This window comes from Argiope bruennichi, chromosome 3, assembly GCF_947563725.1.
Source record: "Argiope bruennichi chromosome 3, qqArgBrue1.1, whole genome shotgun sequence".
Classification (NCBI taxonomy): Eukaryota; Metazoa; Arthropoda; class Arachnida; order Araneae; family Araneidae; genus Argiope; species Argiope bruennichi.
In genome coordinates this window covers 101244594-101269284 of record NC_079153.1, presented here as the reverse complement: position 1 = coordinate 101269284, position 24691 = coordinate 101244594, and the positions used below count along the sequence as shown (strand labels likewise).

General features: G+C 30.0%; 1 protein-coding gene across 3 annotated transcripts; it reads right to left on the bottom strand.

Annotated features, from left to right (window-relative positions):
* Positions 1-3911: 3911 nt before the first annotated feature.
* Positions 3912-16134, bottom strand: LOC129963768 (uncharacterized). 3 transcript variants are annotated; one of them, XM_056078314.1, is made up of 5 exons: positions 15946-16134; positions 12818-12894; positions 11677-11825; positions 11455-11520; positions 3912-5638 (listed from the first exon to the last, which is right to left on the bottom strand). In XM_056078314.1, the coding sequence occupies exon 5, from the start codon at positions 5548-5550 to the stop codon at positions 4030-4032; it is 1521 nt and encodes a 506-aa protein (XP_055934289.1). In that variant the 5' UTR covers positions 5551-5638; positions 11455-11520; positions 11677-11825; positions 12818-12894; positions 15946-16134; the 3' UTR covers positions 3912-4029. The 3 variants fall into 3 exon arrangements, with proteins under 3 accessions (XP_055934289.1, XP_055934290.1, XP_055934291.1); XM_056078315.1 differs by lacking the exon at positions 15946-16134 and adding an exon at positions 15638-15822; XM_056078316.1 differs by lacking the exon at positions 11455-11520.
* Positions 16135-24691: the final 8557 nt, after the last annotated feature.

Here is a 24691-nt window from a genome sequence, read left to right as displayed (position 1 = left end):
CAATTTTACTTCTTTGCCTGTATTCCTTATTCATCACTCTCACACTCTCGTCACTGTGACGTACTATCGGTGTCATCTGGTGGCTTTCTGCAATTTGCATATGATTTTTGAAGATGTATGTAGGTGATATATATATTTTAGAGTTCAATTTCCGCGTGACTCAGAATTATCTTTAATTTATGGACATTAGTGTGTGTATACAGGGTGTTGCCGAATTCGACCGACAAATTCAGAGGGGTGATAGTAGGCATCAAGAGGATAAAGAATCACCATACAACATGAGGTCCCAAACGTCGTTTAGGGGGTAAAAATCGCAAAATTTAGGGAGTCGGAGAACTGTTGGAAACTGTAAAAAATTAATAAACAAATAACAAATCTTGTCTTAACTATGAATTTTTAAGTGAAAGCACATTCTTAAAGGTTATTTTTCATGTAAGTAACATGCCGGTTTGTTGAACCAGGGGGTTGTAAATTATTAAAAACGAAAAAGTAGCTTAGAACCCTTATTTGTAAAAATATTAAAACTTTAAGAAAAATAAAAGCTTGAAAATATTAGGAAATTTATACTCTTTAATTTGATACAAGTCTGTAGTGTGAAAACAGAGAAGGTTATAACATATTAAAAAAAAAGAACTAAAATGTTTGCCAAGAAACATCGCTGCAATATCGGCACCGATGTTTACAGAAGGTATTGCAAAATTCTACTGAAAAATTCTGAGGGGTGATAGTAAACATCAAGGTGATAAGAATTTCCAAAGAAATATAAAGTCGCAAACTACAATGAAAATTTATTTGGTGGAACACAGATACAGCATACATTTACAGCACAGACATTTTACATAAGAAAGGAGACGATGAGAAACTTTTATAAAAATTGCTCAAAATTGCGGCCGCGAAGATCATTACACAACCGACACCGACGTTTAAAGGACCACCGGAACGCGCTCAAACATACCAGGTGTACCTATGATTTCTCCAGCAGCGACGATCCGGGCTACGAGATCTTCCACTGTATCCAAAGGTGTCTGATAAACAATATATTTTATATGGCCCCAGAAGAAATCCAAGGGATTGAGGTCCGCGGAACGTGGAGGCCAATCAACAGTCCGCCGCGTCCAATCCACCTCCCAGGACATGTATCATCTAGGTAGTTACGCACAGAATTCGTAAAATGCGCTGGTGCGCCATCGTGCATTAACCACATGTTCTGGCGTGCAATGGCCGGTATTCCCTGCAGTAAATCCGGAAGGACGTGCTGCAAGAAAACAAGGTAATTTTCGCCACCGAGGCGTTCGGGCATAAGATACGGTCCCAACAGATGATCTCCGAGAATTCCTGCCCAGATGTTAATACTAAATTTATGCTGCACGTTTGACGAGATAGTGATACGAGGATTTTCGTAGGACTAAATATGTGCATTGTGAGTGTTGAAGACGCCTTCTCTAGTAAAGCAGGCTTCATCTGAGAATAAAATTTTTGCAGGAAAGAGCGCATCTTCCTGTGTGGCACCAAGCAACCAGCGTGCGAACTCCATCCGACTTGGGAAATCGTCATCGCATAGGAGTTGGACTTTCTGCAAGTGGAAGGGGTACATGTTTTCAGCATGCATGACTTTCCACACCATTTCGTGCCGAATACCCAATTCAGCTGCAACTGATCGCGTGCTTGTCGATGGGGTATCGGCAAAGAGCTGCAAAACTCGGTTTTCTGTTTCAGGTGTGAGCATACTTCGTTCTTACCCAGCATTTGGTCTAGTTATTTTGAAGGATCCTGTCTCCCGCAACCGTCGATCAATATTTGAAAAGGTGCTGTGGTGTGGACAACGCCTACTTGAATATTGCTCTTGGTATATTCTTTGTGCTAGGCGTCCATTACCATTCGCTCGGCCGTAAATGCATATCCGCCATTTGTGAAATCTGACATGTTGTTTGCGAATGAAACTTATCGACTATCAATTCTGCATTGCTCCTTAATGAATACAAGCTGCTTTTATACTTCTCGAACCATCAATTTTGCAATGCTCGCTGCTTTTATATTCCTAGAACGTATGGAAAATTTACATACGAGAAAGCTTCTTCTTCTCGACTACCTTGTCCCAAATCCTCGCATTCATTGGGCCATTCTCTTCGCCAAGCTAATTGTCTCTTCGATGTCTGTTTTTGTGATTTTCACAGAGTAAACGTCTCTTGCGACCCTAGGTTTTATAATTTTTCATCTCCTTAATACCTACTATCACTTCTCTAAATTTATCTTTCTATTATTATTTTATTATTATCTATTATTATTTTAACACCCTCTCAAAACATAGGTACCGATGTTTCTCGGCAAACATTTTAGTTTTTCTTGAATATCTTAAGCTCCTCAGTTTTCACACTACAGACTTATATCAAATTAAAGAGTATAAAATTTCTTATATTTTTAAGCTTTTATTTTTCTTAAAGTTTTAATACTTTTCCAGATAAGGGTTCTAAACTATTTTTTCGTTTTCAATAATTTACGACCCCCTGGTTCACCAAATCGGCATGTTACTTGCATGAAAAATAGCCTTTAAGAACGTGCTTTCACTTTAAAAAAAAATTCATAGTTGAAACAAGATTTGTTATTTTTTTTATAAATTTTTACAGTTTCCAACAGTTCTCCGACTCCCTATATTTTTGCGATTTTCACCCCCTAAACGACATTTGGGACCCCATGTTTTATGATGATTCTTTATCCTCTTGATGCCTACTATCAACCCTCTGAATTTGTCGGTCGAATTCTGCAATACCCTGTATATATATACCACATAGAATACCAATTAATACTTACCATAATCAATGAAAGATTGAAAAAAAAACATCTGCTGAAATTTATTTACTTTCTTCAAGTTGATTTCTAGCACAATCAAGATTTAACGTCTAAGAATTAAAAAAAAAAAATCCTTATAAATTTTAATCTTATCCACAGTTCACAGAAATTCTGGATAAAATGTGTACGAGAATTCGTAACAATTGATATGCACGTTTGCAGAATGGAAACATATAAGTATTTTTAAGAACTTTCAAAGAGCTGAGATCGCAACATATGTTTGCAGATGTGCCAAATAGAAGTATCAAATCATTACTGCTTACGACTATATGTCTAGTCACTGACTTAAACTACACGCTCAGATTCATACCAAAGCATATTTTAAATGAAAGAAATCAGTAGTTTTTCTAATTTTTACTACTCTCAAACTAATGTTTATAAAGATCAATACTGCAAACAAGTACAGTAGACTCCCGATTATCCGCGCCTGCCGCACATTTTTTTTTTTTTTTTGGCTGATTTTTTCAAAAAATTGCAGTTTTACAGTTATGCTTTTGTAATTACATAATACATTACAGTATTAAAACAGTACATATGTATTAATTTTTCTGTGTATCCTTGACGCCTCTCGTAAATACAAAGCACTTTTCTGTTTTCATTAACAAAATGCATTTTAGGTTAGTTTTGAGTGATATACTAAAATATTAAGCGTTAGTTAAACATTTCCTGCTGTTTATTTTACGTTTTATTGTACATAAAACGATTTTTCAAAGTTTGAATAACTGTTTTTTCTTTTGCTATACCCGTTTTTAGCTTTTTTTCGGATTATCCGCGATTTTTGTTATCCGCGGCGGCCACGCCACCCAATCCCGCTGATAATCGGGAGTGTACTGTATTTAATTTTTCAGTTAAGAAAGGGATTAACTAAAGAAATGTCCAATTCTTTCTATACCTTATTATATTTCTCCCCAAACCAAAATTTTCAGATTTCTTTTTTTTTTTTTTTAAAGGAATAATATGTTAACAGATATAAAATACATGCATTTTGACAATTTCAAGAAAATGATATGCGATATTATTCCATTGAATTAATGTAGCTTTGAGATTTCACATTAAATAAGTACTTATTTTATTAAGCTTTTATTTAAAATGTTTCACAATATTTATATACAATAATACATCATAAAAACCAACATTTTTCTAGCAATGTTAAATAAGTGTACAGGAGAGAGATTTAAAAATTTATTTGGGACTCGCGCCAAAGCCCCCTTTTCGACGCCTTAGATAAGAGATGTGATTTGATTTTAAAATACGAACAGCTTCGGAAATTTTAGGGTCAAAAGGTTTGTCAAGAGGTCTAAAAGAGTAATGTGTCCCTTTAGTGGTGATCAATTGAATTTTGCATTTCAAACAAGATTTTCCATCACACTTTTCTAACCTACAATTGTCTTCCATTCTGATTTTGCTATCAGGCTTGGAGGCAGTCATAAATGATAAATTATTTTTTTTTTCCGCAATACTATGAATAAATCTGATGCCAGAACTGCGACATGCACAGATATTATTGGCTAGGGCCGCAAAACAACATGTTTTGGCTTCAGTCACAGATGCCACATTTTTTGGTGTATTATTAATTTCTGTAATAGATTCTTTCCAAGGTTCTCCATATAGAAAATCATCAAATGGAAAATAATTTCCCTCGTTTGCTTTAGCAGCTTCCTTAAATCCGGAAATGGTAAGTTTGTTGTCAGGTGCAAGTACTTTTTGTTCAATGCAAAGATTTTCAGATCTAAGTGCATTTTCATCTCTCGATCTAATTGCTGCCGCTTCACCATCAACCAAAGCTGTACTGGTGTATTTCAAGACTTCATGCTCATCGAAAAGGGCATTTTCATCAGCTTGAGCCATTTGCTGTCTCAACATCTCATTTTCGTGTTTTGACTTTTTTATTACAATTGCCTCTGCTTTTCTTATTGCATTTTTTATTATTTCATCTTGGTTCTCTAGCAAAACTTCTTTTTCAAAAAACCGTCCAACAATCCATTCAATCAAGCCTTTATTCAAAACAATCTCCCTGTTTGTATTCTTCACAAAGAATTTCGCACTGGTACTTCTTCGCGCGAGTTCAGATAGAATGTACATTTTCCCATTTCTTCCTAACATACACAAATTTAACAAATACTCTTTAAACATATAAACATAATAGGCTAAACTTAAACAAACTCTAAATTTTTTGGAATCTCTATGTCTTGCCGACTTTGTCCTTTCATTTAAGAATGTTATTGAACATGGTCCGTCTTCTGTATTTTTGCTTCTATCATCCTTTGCAGCCACGCTGTCCTTTTGCCGGGATAGTTCCACTAGTGAATTATTCTCTGCCTTGGATGCATGGCTTTGGGTATGATTATGACTCACAAAATGTTTTCTTTTATTGTATTGTTTAGAATGCTTAGTTTCTCTAGATACGTGTGCTTTGGAGTCAGTTTTATGCACTACTTTTCCTCCCCGCTTTATAGGTACTTTAATCTTCGAAGCACTTTGAGTCGATGGTGCATTAATTCTTCTTTTGGCTCGTTTCAAAATTGGAGGCTGATAGCACTCTAGTTTCTTTTCTAATTTTCTTAGACACCTTCTTTTTATCGTTCCATTTGCCAGGAATGGTAACCTTATGAGCAGCACATGGCAGTGTTTTGTAAGTAGTATTTCTTTTTCGACTTTGTCTTTTTTTTCTTTCGACATTGTATTCCTTTTTCTGAGATTCATAATTATTATTGGGTGAGTAAGGTGCACTGGTAGGAAAGAATATTCTCAGCCGTCTGTCGTGTTTTCTTATACGAAACTCAAAAGATATCTGAAAAAAAAAAAAATAATTTGTGAAAAATAATTTCTGTAAAACCTAAATTAATCTTTGAGCATTTATTTAATGAAATTAATAATATTTTTCTTAAGACGAAAAAATAATATACATAAAGTCAAAAGTTTTGCTTTCTTTTTATAAATATGATAAATAATTAACAACTCGTATGCATTATGTTTATGCATAATACAAAATATCTACAAATTCGTACCATTATTCCATAAAATTAATTTCAGCGGAAACAGTTTTCAAATATTTTATTATAAAATTTCTGTAATCCAATTGCATAAAATTTCAAAGAATCTCCTCCACAGAACACACGTATAAATAAAAAAAAAACGGCTAAAATTTTCTAATAGTTACAAGAAGGTAAAGGAAAAAATTATTCTGATATCTTTAAATATGCGCCGCGGAGAGTATAATATAATCGTGGTCAATACCACGTGCATGCATCGACTTATAGTATTTTTACACAGTTAACTAGAATGAAGGCGCTAATAATTTATAATCTGTATATGAACTTATGTTATCTAAATCTTATTGTTATGAAAATTGCTACTCTATAGCTATTTTTTTTATTATTATAAATTATTCCGTGAAAATAATGTATTTCAAAACGCCGCTTGAGATACTGCTTGAAAATGTGCCATTTCGAGTTGCTCTAAAATTGATCAGCAGTTTCTACTAATGAAGTTTAGTTTAGTTATATTAACGTCCCGTTTTAAAGCAACACTAGGGCTATTTTGGGACGGACCTCGTAATTTTGTACCGTGGTCAGATGGCGAGGACGACACCTGAGCTGGCACTTTAATATGTCACACAAAATTCGTTGTGAAGAAAAGGAAAATTAAAGAATTGGTTCAACATTTATACATATATTATTTATAAAAATTTTAAATAAAAAATATCGATACAATTAAATTATTAATTTTTTTAAAAATGTCGCAAATGAGGAATGTGCCCTATGGTATTTTCATAGTTTAGCTTTTGACTATTATTGCAACATATATATTCCACTTTTTTTTTAATATATATATATATATATAAACAGGAAAGGCCATCCCAAAACTTTCTCTTATACTTTTTAAATATAGGTTTTATCCGCCATCCCACCCTGCAAAAAAAAAAAAAAAAAAAAAAAATGTGAACTCTGCTCTGGGTAAAGTAGAGAACGCTTTGCTTGGCATAATTGATGTATAGCAAGGTTAAGAAACACTAACCTTTAGCATGAATTTGGCGTTTTTACTGAATCTATGGTGTAATCCTTCCTGGTTTTTTGGTGATTAATTCCTAGCATATTATGCAGAATCACCAACGATATTTATTTTTAAAAGTTATAAACGAAAAAAAAAATGTCAAACATCAAATGGAAAACTTAAATGTTAAATTTAAATTTGCTTTTTTTTAATATTATACTTAAAAAAAATATATATCTGTAAAAATCGATTTTTTATTTTAGACTCATATTTACTAATACTACATTTATTTGTTTACAATTGTTTCTGCAACTGCTTCAAGGTCATAAATGAATTCCGTTTAAAAAATCGAAATTAATTTTACATCAACTAAAGGTTTCAAACTCATTAAAAATCTGCAAAAATTATGTATTAAAAAATAATTATTAGCAGAAGGTCAAATGACGTTAAATATATTCCATTTGTAGTCTTTTCTAGTTCTAATGCATAACAAAATAATATAATAAAGATTTCAACTTTGTGTAATGCCTCCTCCAATTGAGGCATTTTTTCCCCCCTCAATACAAATATATAACTATTAACGTGTTTCGACATGTGTCTAAAAAAGATCTCTAAAATGTTCCTGACGTAATTCCTCTGATTGATCCCATTAATTTCTCTTTTAAAAAAATAAATATATCAACACAATTATTATTTCTGAAAAATTTTTTTTGCACAGAAGTGCATAAAGAATTCAATTTATAAGAAAAGATTTATATTTATTCATTTTCCTTTGAGCTTAGTATTTCTTTAACAGATGTTGTCAGCAATAAATACAATTTTGGAAATAATTTATATATTTGTTGCTAAATATATGTAATGATATTTTAATTCTAATTTCAATTTAATTAATTTCCAAGATTTTTAACTTAATTTAGCCCATAGTAACTTCATTCTAAAAATATTCTCTTATTTCGTGATCCAATTCCACTTTCGGTTTAATTAATTCCTCAGTAAAACTAATGCAGCATCAGTACTACGTATGAAATGAAAATAATACTTTCATTACCCTTGTCAGAAGTCAACAAAATGTATTCCATCGGCACGTGGCCGGAAATCCTATGTTATATAAGACTAGTGATCATTTGTTTTGCCCTTCTTTCTTACTTCTGCTTTTGTGTCGCACTGCATCTGTTTGTAAATAAACTGCCTTCCCGAGATGGATATTAAAGAGAGAATAAAACGAAATTAAAAATACATCTCGTCTATATCTTCAAACCTGCACTCTGCTTCAACCAAAATAATGTTACATATATATTTCTCTTGCAAGTCAAAGCTCAGCATATTAGCTTTGCATTCTCTTAAATATATTGTTGGAGATTTACACAGAGAATATTGCAAAATATCAAAAGCATTTGTCTATACAGCAACATCCACACAAAGACATTATAGTAAATGATTAACTGACGCATGCACAGCTTACATAAAGGCAGGTTCTACTTTAGGATAAATGGGGTTGAGAAGCAGAAAATGAGTTTTTATGTATAATATATATGTTTATTTTTAGAAACATCATTTCAACATTCAGCAATGGGAGAATTTAACTACCATTTATGATTCCCCAGATAAATACCATTCATTGCATGGGTTCTCCTGAAAACTTTCAAAGAATTTATAATGCCCGACCTTATCATATTCTACCTTTTTGTCGGAGAGTCAAAAATGCCCTGCATGACTCGGATCTTAATAACATAGTCATTAAATCTCTTGATCTTTATTCTTTTCCTCCTTGGGATATTCCAAATTTGTCTTTTCTGAACCCTTTTTTTGGCTTTGATAAATTTTCAACTAGTTCTGTTATTTTTCAACAGATTTTCCATGACCACCGCTGTCAGTATTCTTCTTTTACCCCAGTGTTTACAGATGGCTCAAAATCAGATGGACGTGTTGGTTGTGCCATTATAACTCCATCTGATAACACTCAGCTACCGTCTTAACCACGTTTGTTCTGTTTTTACTGCTGAGTTGATGGCAATTTTTTACACACTAAAGGAAATTTCCACTTCTACTGAGCGTAGTTTTATCATGTATACTGACAGTATGAGTGCTTTGGAAACCCTTGCTCATTTCCAAAACCACATGCATCCAATCACTTTAGAAATTTTGTTTAACCTGCGGTTACTACAAAACAGGGGTTTTAATATAATTCTCTGCTGGGTTCCGGCTCACGTGGGTATTGCGGGCAATGAAAGGGCTGATGTTGCAGCTAAATCTGCATCAACATTTCAGTCTCAGGCCCTCCCATATTGTGACGTCAAAAAGTCATTTGTTTTTAAACTCTTTACAACTTGGCAAGATTCATGGGATCCACAGATCCAGAACAAACTACATTCAATAAAACCAAGAATTGGTTTGTGGCCTGTTCTACCTATACGAGAGGTTGATGTTAAATTGACTCACCTCCGTATAGGTCATACTCGTTTCACTCACCGTCATCTAATTTTTGGTGATAGAGCGCCAATTTGCCCCACGTGTCATGTGAATTTTAGTGTAAAGCACATCTTTGTTGAATGTCCTTCTTTTAATCATCAGCGTCGTTGCCTTTTTAAGTCAACTTCTCTTAACTTAAAAGACTTGATTGGTGAGAAACACCATCCAAATGTTTTTAAATTTTTAAAATCAATTGGGTTTTATATGAGTATTTAACATTTTTCATTTTTCTTGATAATCATTTTTGCGTATCATATGTGTCTTGTGTTTTAAAACCTTTATCGCTTTTAATTCAAATGGTTTCTAGAATTGAACTTTAATTCTACAAAAGTCTGGTGCAGTTTAGTCAAGAATGGCTCTTGTGCCAAAAAAAACACAAAAACCAACCAACCAATCCCCAGATAAATACTGGCACACATTTTTCGATCATTTTTTCCTTTTAGTCTTGTAATAAATCAACATAATCATTGGCCAATCCACTACATATATTTAGCTGATAGTACCAACTTAAAAAAAAATTATTTAACAGGTTTATAATTAAAAGTTGAACTAATTCCATATATTTGATTATTTTGGTAATTAATCACGAGTATTATTTTTAATTTATCACTTTATTTTTAATTTAAAGATTTTGAGTTTTAAAACTGCAGATAAAAAAAAATCACTAAAAACAAAGTAATATGCATATGGGTAAAATGGTCAACAAAACTTAAAACATGAATTAAAAGAATGTTTTAAAACATAAATTACTGATGTAATAAATGTATACAGCTGTTTTTGACTAACTGAGATAATCTATATTTATAATAAAGATGAATGTGTGTGTGTGTTGGCACACTATAGATCAGGCCATCCCACCTACAGCTACCAAATCTGCCACATGTATGTATACCTCAAAAGTCGGAAATGTGCAACTCGGGGCTATTTTTTAAAAAGAATATTAATTAATTGAAAATTAAGCGAAATGTCAAAATTTTTTTGCCATAACTTCTGAAAATATTATTGCACAAAAAGAAATTTTACAATAAGTTAACTCTCCAAGTGACAAGCCCAGAAAAACACAGAATCTTTTCTCCCTTCAAAAAGGCGGGCCCGTAAAAAGATAGAAACAAGAACTTCCTTGAAACTGTTGCTGCCCGTATTTTTACGGATTCCAACTTTTACCTTCCCCTAATCTCAAGCTGTGAGATAAGGAGAAGCGAATCGTTATCAGTGGACGACATGATTGATGTTTTCCTGCTTTTGTCCTTTTAAGCATTTTAAAATTTCGCTTACATTCTGAGCTGTTACTTTTGAGATTTTGATAATAAATACGCATCTAAAATGAGTTTTAAATAACAGGAATAAAATTGAACGTATGAAAATATATACCTGGAATATACCTAGAATGGTGGTGTCCTCAAATGAGGACACCTGTCAATCAGCCAATTTGATTTGTTCTTAAATTAATTTGATGATTAAACAAAATTATGATTTAAAACCTTATTGATATTGCAGGGAAATGGGTAATATATTTTGATAAAATTTCATCGCTTAAGAGGTAAAAATAATTCCCAAATTGAGGGGGAGAAAGGGGGTATTTTTAACATAAGATTAATGCCATAAAAGCAATGAAAATTGCTCATGCTGCCATCTATTTTTCTAAAAGGGGACTAAATATTACTTTTCCAGCAATTTTTTGGGATTTTAGAGCCAATAGTTTTTTTATACAAAATTTTAAAATTGGTGTTCTTTTTTACGACTACTGCTCCTAAGAGAATTAAGGCCTTTATAATAGTATCAGTGCTTTATGACTGTCAAAATTTGAAGCTTAAAAATATTTTGATGAAGAAGCTATAAAAAGATAAGTTTCATAAAATATTGAAATGAAAAGTTTAATAATCATTAAGATTAACAAATCAGCTTGTCACCTAAGGCAACTAGATAACTATAATAAGGCTACTAGATAACTAACTATAAGGGATATGCATATGATTAAACATGTTACAGATTAGAACTAATTATTGACTTAACACATTTCAAATTCTCTAAAACTGTAATCTCAATGAAATAGTGTAGAAAGTACTTTTAAAGTTCGATCTTCATTTTTTTAAATTAAAAAAAATAGAAATTTAGTGAAAATAATAAAGTTAGGCATAAACATACAATTTTGATATTCTTCCTCCAAATTATTGTCTTCTATTTCTCACTTTCCATTCTCACCTTCATTTTCTATAAGAAAATTTTACTGCGAGTCATTTTAAAATCAAAATAAACCAGGATAATATATGCATACTTATATTCTTAAGAAACATTTCTATTGTATAATTCTGAATAAGAGGAATATTTAATAAATTATCAATTAAATAGAAGCAATTTCTAGCTTACCATATGCTAAAATGAATGCTGTGTATCTCTAAATTTGGATATGAAGTTGATTATAGTATAACAAATATCCATCTGAAATTTTTCAGGGCTCCTTACACTCAGAAGCTACTGTTCCCCGCTTCCGCTGTAAAGCGACAAGACATCAACATCTGAAAATTAAAAAAAATAACATATAGTGAAAAATTATTTGTAAATAGTGTTCAATGAATTGTAATTTGTTTCATATCATTTATCAATCAGTAATAAAAGTAATCAGTTAATTATTTTTCAATTCTGATATTTCTGACTGCAAAATGTATCTGAATACAGCTGCTCAGATTTAGATACTTCGAAAAATTAATACTATTCATAATGTCTCTTTTTTTAAACGATTTTTTTTAATTTACTGCATAATAAAATGCCACATTAAACCAATTTAAAATGATAACTAAATTCCAATTTTGCCACCAAGCACATATACAGCAGATATCTTCATTATTATTACATTTTTTGCATATTGCTCAAGCAAAACATGTAATAACAATGCTTTTTTTTCCCTTTGAAAATGTAATTGATCACCTACACAAAACAATAAGTAAGCCCTAGGTGAATATGAAAATTATGTTACAATAGACTGTGCGCATTGTAAGGCTATTTTTTGACAAAGTCAATATACAATGTGTTAAGTGTAGTTCACACTAAAAAATAACATATAGTTTAAACAAATCTAAACATTATTTTAATTAAAGGTTAAGAATGAAACATACGTGAACTGGAAGAATTTTAATTACTATTTAATAAAAAAGACAAAAGAGGTTAAAAAGAGGTTATGTTAAAAAATTGGTGATTTTTGTTTCGGGCAATAGCTAACACAACTCTTTAAAAGTTTCATTGTAAGAAGTACATTAATATCATATTGTCTTTCACAAAGTGTTCCTTTTTCTTTTCATATGAACCATATTTTCATATTCATCCATTATTATTCATTCATCCATCCATTAAAAAAATCAGCAAGTTCTTGAGACTGCAATTTGTTTAACCACTTATAAGATGCTTTGTCATGTTTTTCACAATTATTGCTTTTATGAATAATTGGTGTTAAAAGATCATCTAAAATATATTAGTAATTTCTCAATTAATTATTTGACTTCTCTTTTCATACCTGGAAATTTCTCACTGCCAATTGTTTATGGAAGTTGAACAACTTTTTTGGTTTTAATGGTATTGAGGCTACATAACCTATAAATGGAGAAAGGTTATTTTTAGACAAATTAAATAGAAAGAAATAAAAATTATATGCAAAATTCTAGACATCCACAGCAAATGTTTATTAGACTAAATATTTATAAAATAGTTAAAAATTTATTTTATTATATATGTTAGTGTATTTGAATTACTTTTTATTATTTTATATGAAACTAATAAATTTTGAAGCATTTCAACATCAAGTTAGAAAGAATGGAACAAGAGCAAAACACAAAATTTAGTTTTTCCCAATGGTATATTGCATGTCATGCATATGGAATAGTTTATCTGTAATCTATAAACCTCGAATAAATAATAATAATAAAACCAAGCAAAGACATATCAATTTAAAATCTGGTATTGGATACTAATTAAGACAAGGTAGATAAAATTACATCATAAAACATGAAATCACTATTGTAATATTCAGGGAGAAATTGAAAAAGAAAACATATTATAGAACAAATGTAGGATAAATATCAGTAAGGGCAAAAAATAAATCAATATTACTTCTAAGCAAAACTACTGTCATCTATGTACTTTTATTTAAGATCTAATCACAAAGAAGAAAGATTGGTCAATTAGCAAATAGCCTTCTAAAAATAAAATGAAAATAATATAATTTTAATAGATAGGTTTTGGCCAAATATTTAAAAAAAATTTTTTAGTCTTTTCAAACTGACAATTCAATTTTAAGAGACATTTTAAATTAAATGGCATGTCATATAGAAGGTGATAAAAAAAATTTAAAGCATAATAAAAGAAATTTCTTTACATGAAATTTTATTTCTCAAAAATTATATTACAATATTGATTTAATGCTGTTATAACAATATACATACGATTTAAAATATTTTAGCCAAACAGAAAAACAGCAAACATAATAACATAAAGAAATAGTAATCCTTACTTCACTAATTTTAATTATAAAATTTAAATATGTAAGGTTCAGAAGGAATAAACACATGAATCTAAAATGGGGTAAAATGTCAGAATTTTCACTTCTTACAAACGGCAGAATATTAATATTATATATATATTCCTACATTCAGACCTTTAAATCTATATACACCCCAGAAATAAATGAAGCATTGCCAGTGGTACACCAAAGGTGAGCAAAGTATAATGATTTTCTTTTGTCCCTAGGTATTGACAGTGGTTTAGTAAATATAAATGGCACATGGGCATGGCATTTTCCCCCCTTAATTTCTACATAAATTTCACATTGAAAAACATAGTGCACTAATGTTTTGTTATCATAATACTTCATCCTCAACACTTTGTCCTTAATCACTTCCATTATATTTTTTATCAGTTTTAAAAAGCAATTAAAAACATTAATATACTTATCAAAACCAAAGTGTCAAGAGTATTATATAAGATCATTTATGATTACAACATAAATAACCGTAATAAGTATTTAAATACAATAATTTCCAGATTATCTGTAGATTTGAGTGGTAAAATAGGAAAATCCATTTGATTTGAGTTGTCAGGAAAATCCATAATGAAAAAGTTGAGCAGGAAAATCCATAAAATAGGTGACAAGAAATCAATTTTTTTTTTAAAAAATGCTTCAAACAGTTTTTATCTACGGAAGTCTTTTTTACCTACACATACAAATACAACAAAAATAGATCCTGCACTTACAAGCTCGTTGGTTACTTTTTTTTATATAAAAAAAAGTAACTGTTATTGTAGTTTCGTGTGCATATGTTAAAGCACTTTTTGATTTGAAATTGTTTTCCTAATAAAGTTTTTGATACTTGCGCATGGTTGGTGATTTTCTGATTATGCACAACTGAACAATCTTGATGATATTTTTCATTTGCTTTGCAATAAACTAAACTGACTATAAATATCTACAAGTACCAAATTGTTTGCTAATAAACCCAGATAACTGACAGTTAAGTATGAACTTGGTTATTCTATTCTTCTTAAAATTACACATAACATATCACATTCCCATTGCTAACATTAAATTTATAATTTTTTTCTGCTGAAATAAGAGATTTCCGTTTTTTTTTTTTTTTAAATAATTATTCGCTATTAAATCTGAAGTTTACAAAAAATTTTTAACATTCCAATCAGAATCTTGAATGTTTACATTAATAGCAAAGCCATTTTCAGCTTGAAAATTAAATATAACCATTACTTCATGACAAAAATATTATTATATATCATAATATTAAAGTATAAATTGTACAGAGTTTTTAAAAAAAGTTTAGCATGCTACAGATGTAAATTTCTCACTAAACCTACATAAGAATAATAAATTAAATAAGAAAATTGTCCAAAAAATAAGCCTGGATTACAATATAATACAGCTGTTCATATCTCAGTGAATAATTCACTATTACAAAAATCTTAGTTATTAATACCTTTATTCAAATAACCTAGTGAAAATTATATCGGGATAAAAACCTGAATAGTCAGATTATGCTTTTGGAAATATGAATATGAGATTTGTAAATGTCAGGATAAGAAAAGGTTAGATTAGAAGAACACAATTATGATTTTAAAATATGAAACTCACTTATAATAGAAATGAACATCGATTCATTGAAAATTTTTTCATTCAAGATAACTACTTTTATTCACGAATGGAAGAAGAAGCAGCTTACTGCGCAAATCACTCTGGTTCGTTTCGTTTTAACATTGTTCAAGTAAGAATATTATAAAACATGCAAGATGTAATGAAAATATTAGATCGATAACTAAAGATGTTATTACTCACGTTGCAACAGTGCAATAATTTAATGCCAGATTTTATAATCCATTAATTACTTTTCTTGACATTATGTGCGATTTCGGCCAAACGAGAATAACGGATAAATGGCGCAAAGTTGCACCTTTTTTTAAGGCAATATGTCATCGGATATAGTACTTTTGATTTTGTTATACCATAAAGACAATAGATGAGGAAAAAGGCTTCAGCTTACAATCTTAGGCTTACATTATCAAATCAATGGGATTTTATATCTAAAAATGCAATCCCAAAACTGATCTAACACTACAAGATCGGTATATTTAAATTGCACGTACCTGTTTTGAAGATATTATTCCCTTATCTTCAAAATCATAAACAAAAACATCAAATGATGAAAAGAAAAAAAAAATTCTAACAAAATATCAGTTTAAAATTTATTCTCAAATGTCAAATATGTTTGCATTTTCAAAGCGCCTGGTAAATTTCAATACAAACTAGTATCGTTTCGGTTCGAGACTAGACTCTTGCGCATGCGTCAGGCGTTACTTATTTCTTCAAAAAAGGGGTGAGAAGGAAGTCGAAAGGAAGAGGGGGGGATTCAGATTATTCGCGAAATTAAGAAGCTTTTACTTTTAGCTTACCGCGTTCGAGATCCTGTAAAGAACAATATCATTATTATTATTAGCATTTTGTTTAAAAATAATTTTGCAAATCGATATCTTTACTATAATAAAGATAAATGCGTTTGTGTGTGTGTGTGCGCATTTGATAAATTAGTTCCTACAGTTACCAAATTTGGTACATACACTAAGTGAAAAAGGTAGATGGATAGTCATATTGCTTCAGTATTACAGTCGTTATGCTTTGTATTTTGATACTATTGATCTAAATTTCTTTTTCTTTTATTTTAAATTAGTAACCTTTATCAACCATTACAAATTAAAAAAGGGAAAAAAAGGAAATAGCATTTGACGATTTTTGGTGTGTGGAAAAAGTAGGACACATGTTAAAATAATTATTTTGAAAGATATTGTAAACCTAGAAATGGGTGTGGTATTCTGTTCAACTCTTTTGTTAAGAAAAACATTCAATTTTATTAAAAGCCACCATTTTTAAAATGCCTAGAGAAAAATCTTGAGCTCCATAAAGAACAAATAGTTGTCTACAAGAATGACGGCAAAAATGCAAAAGAAACTGCAACCAGCTACGTATAGTTCAAATACTGTTTCGTACTTCAAAAGAAATCCTAGCAGTCAGGAGACCAAAAAGAAGATTGGCAGACCTAAAAAAAAACTGATGCAATGCGATCAAAGAAAGGTCTTTCAAGAATTTAAAAAAAAAAAAAAAAAACGCATGAGAGTGTTGCCAAAGTTTAAAATAATGCTTGCATGATACATGTTTCAAGATTTCCCTGCAACTACATCAAAAACGTCAGAAATTCGTATTCAGAAAAATAAAGCACCAAACTTAATGGACTGAAAGGTACGTTGAACACCGACTGCAGAGGGCTAAAAATCACACGTCCTGGAGTTCAGAATGACCTCCATTATATTTTCCGATGAGAAAATATTTAAATTAAATGGCCCATATGGCTACCAATACTATGGGCATTGTCTCAGTAACAAAGAAAAGATCTATTCTACTCTACAAATAGAAGAAAAAAAAATGTGGGTTTTTTTTTTTTTTTTTTTGCAGTCGGTTATAGAAGAACAAGCCTAATGTTCCTTAGTGGCAAGCTTGTTCCTGAATCCTGAGTGGCAGGCAAAAACAAACAGATCCAAGTTTTGAATTCATTCTATTTTCCTATGATATTCATTCTATATTCCTATTCTTCTTTCCTATGATATTAAGCTAGGTGGAAATTTTTAGATTTTTTAAGATGAAGGAATACCAATCCACACAGCTAATGGTGTTAAAAATTGGTTTGCAACAAATAATATTTCAGTTATTCTGGAACATTTTAAGCTTGCCGGAACACATTTAAGCAGCCTTTTGCTTGCTAAAAACTAGAACCTCAACATTGTAGAGAACATATGGGTAAGGAGTGTCCGTCGGTTTTACGGAGAAGGCAAGCAGTTTGAATCTGTATATGAGCTTCGGAGAGATTTGAATGCTGTATGGGGAAATTTTTGGCAAAAGAAATTCTTTTATATGATTCGATGCCAAACCGAATCTTTGAAATAATCAAAGCCAGCTGGAAGAATTCCCTATTAATTAGATTTTTATTTACACTATTTAAAAGTGCCCTTTTACTTTTTTTTATACATAATATAAAGTAGTCTAAACTGAATTTTTATTGTAATTGACTTGTGTGGTTTGTTTCAAGCTTCAGATGTAGTCATCTATTTGTAAATAGGTTTTAAAGTGTTGCTCATTAAATTAATCTGAAAAAAATTTCACCATTCTTCATTTAACTAGTATTCTTATATCGTTCTACTTTTTTCACTCACTTTGGAGGGGGCAAATGTACAGTTCGAAGAGATTTTTTTTTTAAAATTTTAACTAATTAAAAATTAAACTGAATTTTGGAGTTTCCCAGCGATAATATCCTAAAATATTGTACAAAAATAATTTTACTGCTTTTCAAATTTTAAAAATTCTCTTTCTAATGATACCAATTCAATAGTCAAATGAGGGTGGTTTTTTTTTTTTTTTTTTTTTTTTCTGAATCTTAGCAATGTTATTAAAAATATTTTTTTCTTGATTTCTAACAATAAAGTATATTGTTGCCCCGGGAAGTTCAAAGCGTTTTCATTGTTTCATCAATTACCTGTTAACGTGATTTTTTTCCATTGTTCAAAGTTAAAGAATAAGAGACCTTTTTAGTATCTGTGTAGTTTATGAGACGGATAAACAACACGAAATTTGTAATATAAATGAGCATGTATTTATATGTTTAATAGCACCATGATGTCATGGGTCTGATCTCCATTAGAAAGTTTCGTGCACACAATGGACGATTAAAGATTGAAGCTCTTGAAGACAACATCTTGAAGATCTGGCTCTTTCACGATATCATGAAATTACATCTATACAATTTAAATGAAATTAAAGATAGCCCGAGACCAAATATTGCGAAGCAATAGTAACCCATGCCTACCTCAGGAAAATCTCCACCGATGAGAAAGTTTCAAATAGTTGTCCTGTAGGGACAATCGTGGCATTATTCTAATAAGGTGCCTCAACTGTGATATTAATTGGGACAATAGTAGAAAGACAAGTATTGCGCTCAAAAATTGGCTTCGTGTGAACGTATTTATTTTATGTACAAATTACTCTCATGAAAATCAAGATACATTTTCAAATTACTTTTTATCATAATTTTTTTATTTTATGATTGTTTTAAAAGGTAATGTTTGCAAAAAAAGCAGTAATTAATAGCAATGTTTGCATCCAAATCTTATTGAGGCAGAGTCAGCTTTTAGTCATTTGGATCGATTGCTTCCAGTAGGGCCTTGCAAATAAATGATACAAAACAGGAACTCGAACTCATTCAAAAAAAAAAAAAAAAATCTAATATCGGTATATTTTTAGATAATTTAGGTTTTTTTAAAAACTCTTTTGCTGACCAACGTGATTTTTTTTTTACAGTCATCAGTTTCAAAAAAGTGGGGAAAAAAGAAGGGGAAGAAAAGCGACGGAAAAAAGCACATTGTTTAATCTATCTCGTATGCACCACTGCTTCCTGCATAGAAGAATAGCTTTTCTTCCGTTTTCCTTAGGGCCTCAGCACCAATACAAGAAAATTTGAATTGTATTCTTGATCATGTCTTGAACAGAAGAGGTTACTTGTTTATAGCATCAAATTTATAATTATTTGTTTGATAAAAAGCATTTGAAGTTCTAGCAATTCTCAACAAAAGCAAATTCTTCCTTTCTCTCTCTCATAGACGCACATTTTGGAAGGGAGGAGGGTTCATACATTTATTTTAGTATATGTGTAATGAGATTCACTTGCCATTAAGATATGTATCTACCTTCGGAGACTTTTTTTTAAATATTTAAATTTTTAATAAATAAAAGATGTTTTTATTTAAAATGAACTAAATGATATTTAATTTTTTTTAATTTTTATTTAAAATGAAACTTTAAATTTAAATGTAATTTGTATGAAATTATGATTAATTTTGGAAATATTAATAATTTTTATTCAAATTTTAGTGAAAAATTATACTTAAGGTACACTTTCTACCAAAAATTCTAATAAATATATTTCAATAATATTTATATAGTACAGAATTAACACCCTTATCTGTGTTATAAAATAAAATATTTCCAAAATTTTGAAAAGTTTTTGAAATGTTTGAAATTTTGTATTAAAACTCATTTAAAAAAAAAGATTCATGTTTTTTTCACAAAAAAAAAGCAATAGTTTTAAAAAATGAAGATGGAGATTAGATTTTAGTTCATAACACAGATAATACATATTTAAACATTTTCCAAAATTTCCATTCAATATCTTAAAAAGATTTTTTTTTTTTTTTTTTTTTTTGCTGATGTTTCGCGTAAAGCAAAATATTGAAAAACACAGTTTTTCAGAAAACACATTTAAAGATTTTAATACAACTTAAAATTTTTTTACTCATTTTTCATTCTTAAAATTCACTATATTTGTATGTCAAACCCGCTTTAACTTCATTTTCAACTAATTTTGATTTCTGTTTATCTTTCAGCTTTTTTCTGGTCAGTTTAGTAGAGGGCAATGATTGGCGTTTCGTTTTTATAATGGGCTTATCATCGATTCCCATATAGATTTTTTAAAGTCAGGGAGTTAATTGGAATTTCCAAATGTTTAAAAATAGGTAATAGTCCTATATCGACAGAATTAAACAATATGGCTGCCATATATGCATCTAAAAACAAAGTTTCCTGTTCCACAAAATGTTCTTTAGGTAATACTGACCACAAGATGTTATTGGAACTTTCATTATTGTTGTGTGTCATACAATGCAAGCATTTTTTAAATAATTCTCTATCACAGAGTTCTAATATGTGGATATTATCACTTTAATGACAGAAATAGAGAGACCTGGTAATTTTTCTGAATATTCTTTTCGTTCCTCATAGCTCGTTCATATCGACACCAACTGTAGATCCCTTCTCGACACAGCCTATGCGTTAAATTTCTACTGCTACAACAGCAATGAAAGAAAGCAGCTATAATAGCAGACTGCATTCTTTCAATATCTACAACATTACTACAGATAGTAATTCCATAGTAATTTTGAAGTTTATCGATAAATTTATTGTTTTATTTGCATTTTCCACTGAGTACATTGGTCTTCTTTTTTAATTTCCTAAGTCGCGACCTTACTATTTTTTGAACGTGTCCTACACATTCAAGTTTTGTAACCGTATCCTTTCTATAGAAATCCTTCACTTTCAGAAATGCCTTAGAGTCACCATCACCAAAATATTAGATGTATTGTAACTCTCGTTTCAATACTGATCACACACAAATTTTATAAGCACCAACAGCTTCTATATTTTCCGATGATCCTTTGTAGTTAGAACATTCATGGTTGCAAGAAATATTCCTTTCACATATCCTACAATATTGGGTCATCACTTTTAAATTCAATATTTTTCCAGTATCTATGGATATAGCTGAGACACAGACATTTAGTGACATACGGCTTCTCCGTTGTCATGTGCCATCTACAGAAACACCACAGGTTGTGCTTTCTTTCAAATTGTGTACTTCTTTAGATGCAGATTTCAGATTTTTCTCACAACAGTACTTCACTGATTCTAACAGTTTCAGTTCATGAGTTCTAAAACTCTGTTTAGAAACAAATGGCAATTTAATGTGCCTAGCAATTTCTTCCCAGAAGAAAAACTTCTACCAATCAATCTTAATGCGAATACCAATAAAGTATTCAAAGATGATCTTTTACTCATTTTGGGGGCTGATGTGAATCCAGTCATAAATCCACATTTACAAAATACTATAAAATTTGAGAAAAATTGAGCTCCTTCTTTGGAGTTTTCAATCAGTTTCAACTTCAGTATTCAAACTTGAATTAAAAAAAAAAAAAAAAAAATGCTACCAAGTTTAAAAAATGGAAAAAAAAAAAAAAAGGAAACGTTGAATTATATTGTTAAAAAAGATTTTGACATTTACATCGCTTTAAAAAATACAAAACAGTCGCGCAAACGTATTGTTTACATTTTAGTCCCTTTAAATTCTCACTTCCGGTGGAAAAAGATCAACTTCTGGTTTATTAATTAGGTTGTAACTTCGCTTCTAATTAACGTAAGAACAAAAATGAAACAGTTTTGGAATCTTAAATGTGTAGGTTATAAAATAAGCACATAAAAAAAATTCTGTAATTTTCACGAAATCGTGGATTTTAGGATAGGCACAAACCTTAACCAAGCTGATAAACTGGTCAGTTGACAACTGGTGTAATACGATGATGCTTTCGGTAAGAAACAATAGCGAAAATGAGATTCAAAATAAACGAATGCTATTAGATTTATGGCGGAATTGGATAACTGGAAATTTACTAATTTGAAAGTTTTTAATTCTAATTCGTTGGCAATTTGAATTTTTCTTCTTGGCCTATTTAATTTTTTATTAATATAATGCTAAAATATTGTTCTTCAAGATGAATTTGTTTAGTTTATAGTCAAGTCTACAAATTATAATTTAAAAAAAGAATCCCAACTTATTTTCATTAATTAATTACAGCCGTTTTTCATGTCTATCTTGTGAATAACATTTTAAGGCCCTTAATTCCCTAATGTACTTGATTGCTATTCAGTCATTGTACCCAACAAAAAAATTAATTTTTAAAAATATCTTAAATATTTAAGTAAGTTTATTATAAAATTACTATAAAATTATTAAATTTTTATCAATAAATATGATTTTTTATTTTTAAAACTTTATGTTTTATCAATTCAGTGTGTATATTTAATATAATAAATGAATCACTCTTTATATATTTTAGTTTTAAAATTATCATTTTCCCTTGGTACATACATATTCAGTAGAAGTTTTTTTAATTCAAATTTTTATATAAATTCTGTTTCTGTGGCAACTTTGAATTAATCAAAATCTGCTCTTTTCTTTATTTTCATTGCTCACATAGTATAATGTTTTTCTCTCTCTCTCATACACACACACAAAAATGATTTAAAGGATCTGTAAATGTACACAGATAAAAACTATCATTGGATGTTCATGGTAAAATAAAGAAGGAAATCATCAGCAGTAAAGAAAGGCTAAATAGAAAAAAGAAAATCAATAATAATAGAGAAGCAACTGAAAGCAAAACATTTTATTGTGTGCCACTATTATTGTTTTTTACTTGACTTACTTCAACCTATGACACTTTGTATGTGGCAGATAGTACCTACAACCAACGCACGTACCATGCCGAAGGGAATCTGAATATGATAGGCACACCACAATTGTTATCCTTTTCTTAGTCTGTCTAGTGCAGCTAATTTTCGTGCTATAGGTACTGTTCCACCGTTAATTGATTTTCGTTGTGGAGAACACGTTCCAATAATAATAATAATAAAAAAATGGTATTGCCATCGAAAAATTTTGAATTTTGTCATTGTAACCGTAACTGGCAGAGTTTAATTGTTGTTTTTTTATATAATTCTTGAGCGCATATCTCGCGCCAAAATTTTATGCTGTTCTTGTGAATGTTTTGATAATTATGGCCTTATATATTGGAATAGATTTTTTTATAATCACTTAGTATATATAACATTATTTTGGTTGAAGCTTGAGGAGACATTTCATATTTTTAAATTAATTTTAATATCCATTCTGGGAAAGCAATTTATTTACAAGCAGGCGTGGATAAGGCCCGTCCGTCACCGCGCGACACAGAAGCAGAAATAAGAAAATTGAAGAAGGGCCGAATCAAATGATCACTAGTCTTATATAACATGGGATTTCCGACCACGCGCCAATTCAATACATGTGTTGACCTTGAGAAGGGTAACGAAAGTATCACTCTTAGATACGTAGTACTGATGGCGCATTATTTTACAAAAGGATTAATTAAACAGAAAGTGGAATTACATCACGAAATAAGAGAATATTTTTAGAATGAAGTTACTATGAGCTAAATTAAGATAAAATCTTGGAAATTAATTAAATTAAAATTAGAAATAAAATATCATTACACACACACACACACACACAGTGGCTCAAAAAATTGAGAGTACACCTTACTTTTACTTGATAAATCTGCCTTTCAATATAAATAACACATTGCCGGGAAGTACAAACATGCTTTTATTTTTACACATAACAAATAATTTAATTTAGAGGTCGAATCGGTACCATGATGTTTAGAGGCCATTATAAAGCCAAAAGACATGCAACTTAATAGTGACGCTTAGTTTCTATGCATGATATTGCAAAAATTTCATTAGTGTATTCTCAATTTTTTGAGGCAAAATTTTGCGTATGTTTATTTAAAATGCTTCTGAAACTTTTTAATTTAGAAGTTTTTCATTGATTTTTCTTTATTTTTACTCTAAATTAAACCATTTGTTATGTGTAAAAATAAAAGCATGTTTGCACTTCCCAGTAATGTGTTATTTATATTTAAAGTCGGATTTATCAAGTAAAAGTAAGGTGTACTCTCAATTTTTTTGTCACTGTATATATATTAATAAAATTATTTAATTATAAATCTAAACAATTTTATTATTCAAATTTGACACATTAAGTTTTATCAAAGGATGTAAACAAATTTCATTTTCAATCAAATATTCAGATGTCATAAAATTAACACTTTTACATCATCAATAATAAAATACACGATGATTGATAACATAAAAAAAATAAACTAATATTTAGTATTTGTGGAATGTGTTTGCTAACAAATTGTGTACCATTTAATGAAATGTTATTCTATTACCTAAAAAAATAATATTGTCAATAATGAAGAGATAAAAAGGAACATGTTAGATTAACATATAAAATTTCTTAAATTTATAAAAATCCCTAATTCTTTTTAAACATAAAGAATTTCTGCATGTCCTTCACAAGTTCGTTTCTTTACAGAATAATTCCAAAATGCAGAAATTTAAATACAAACAACATAA

Excerpts from the sequence above, each read along its gene's own strand:
- LOC129963768 (XM_056078314.1), bottom strand. The coding sequence starts at position 5,550 with ATGAATCTCAGAAAAAGGAATACAATGTCGAAAGAAAAAAAAGACAAA.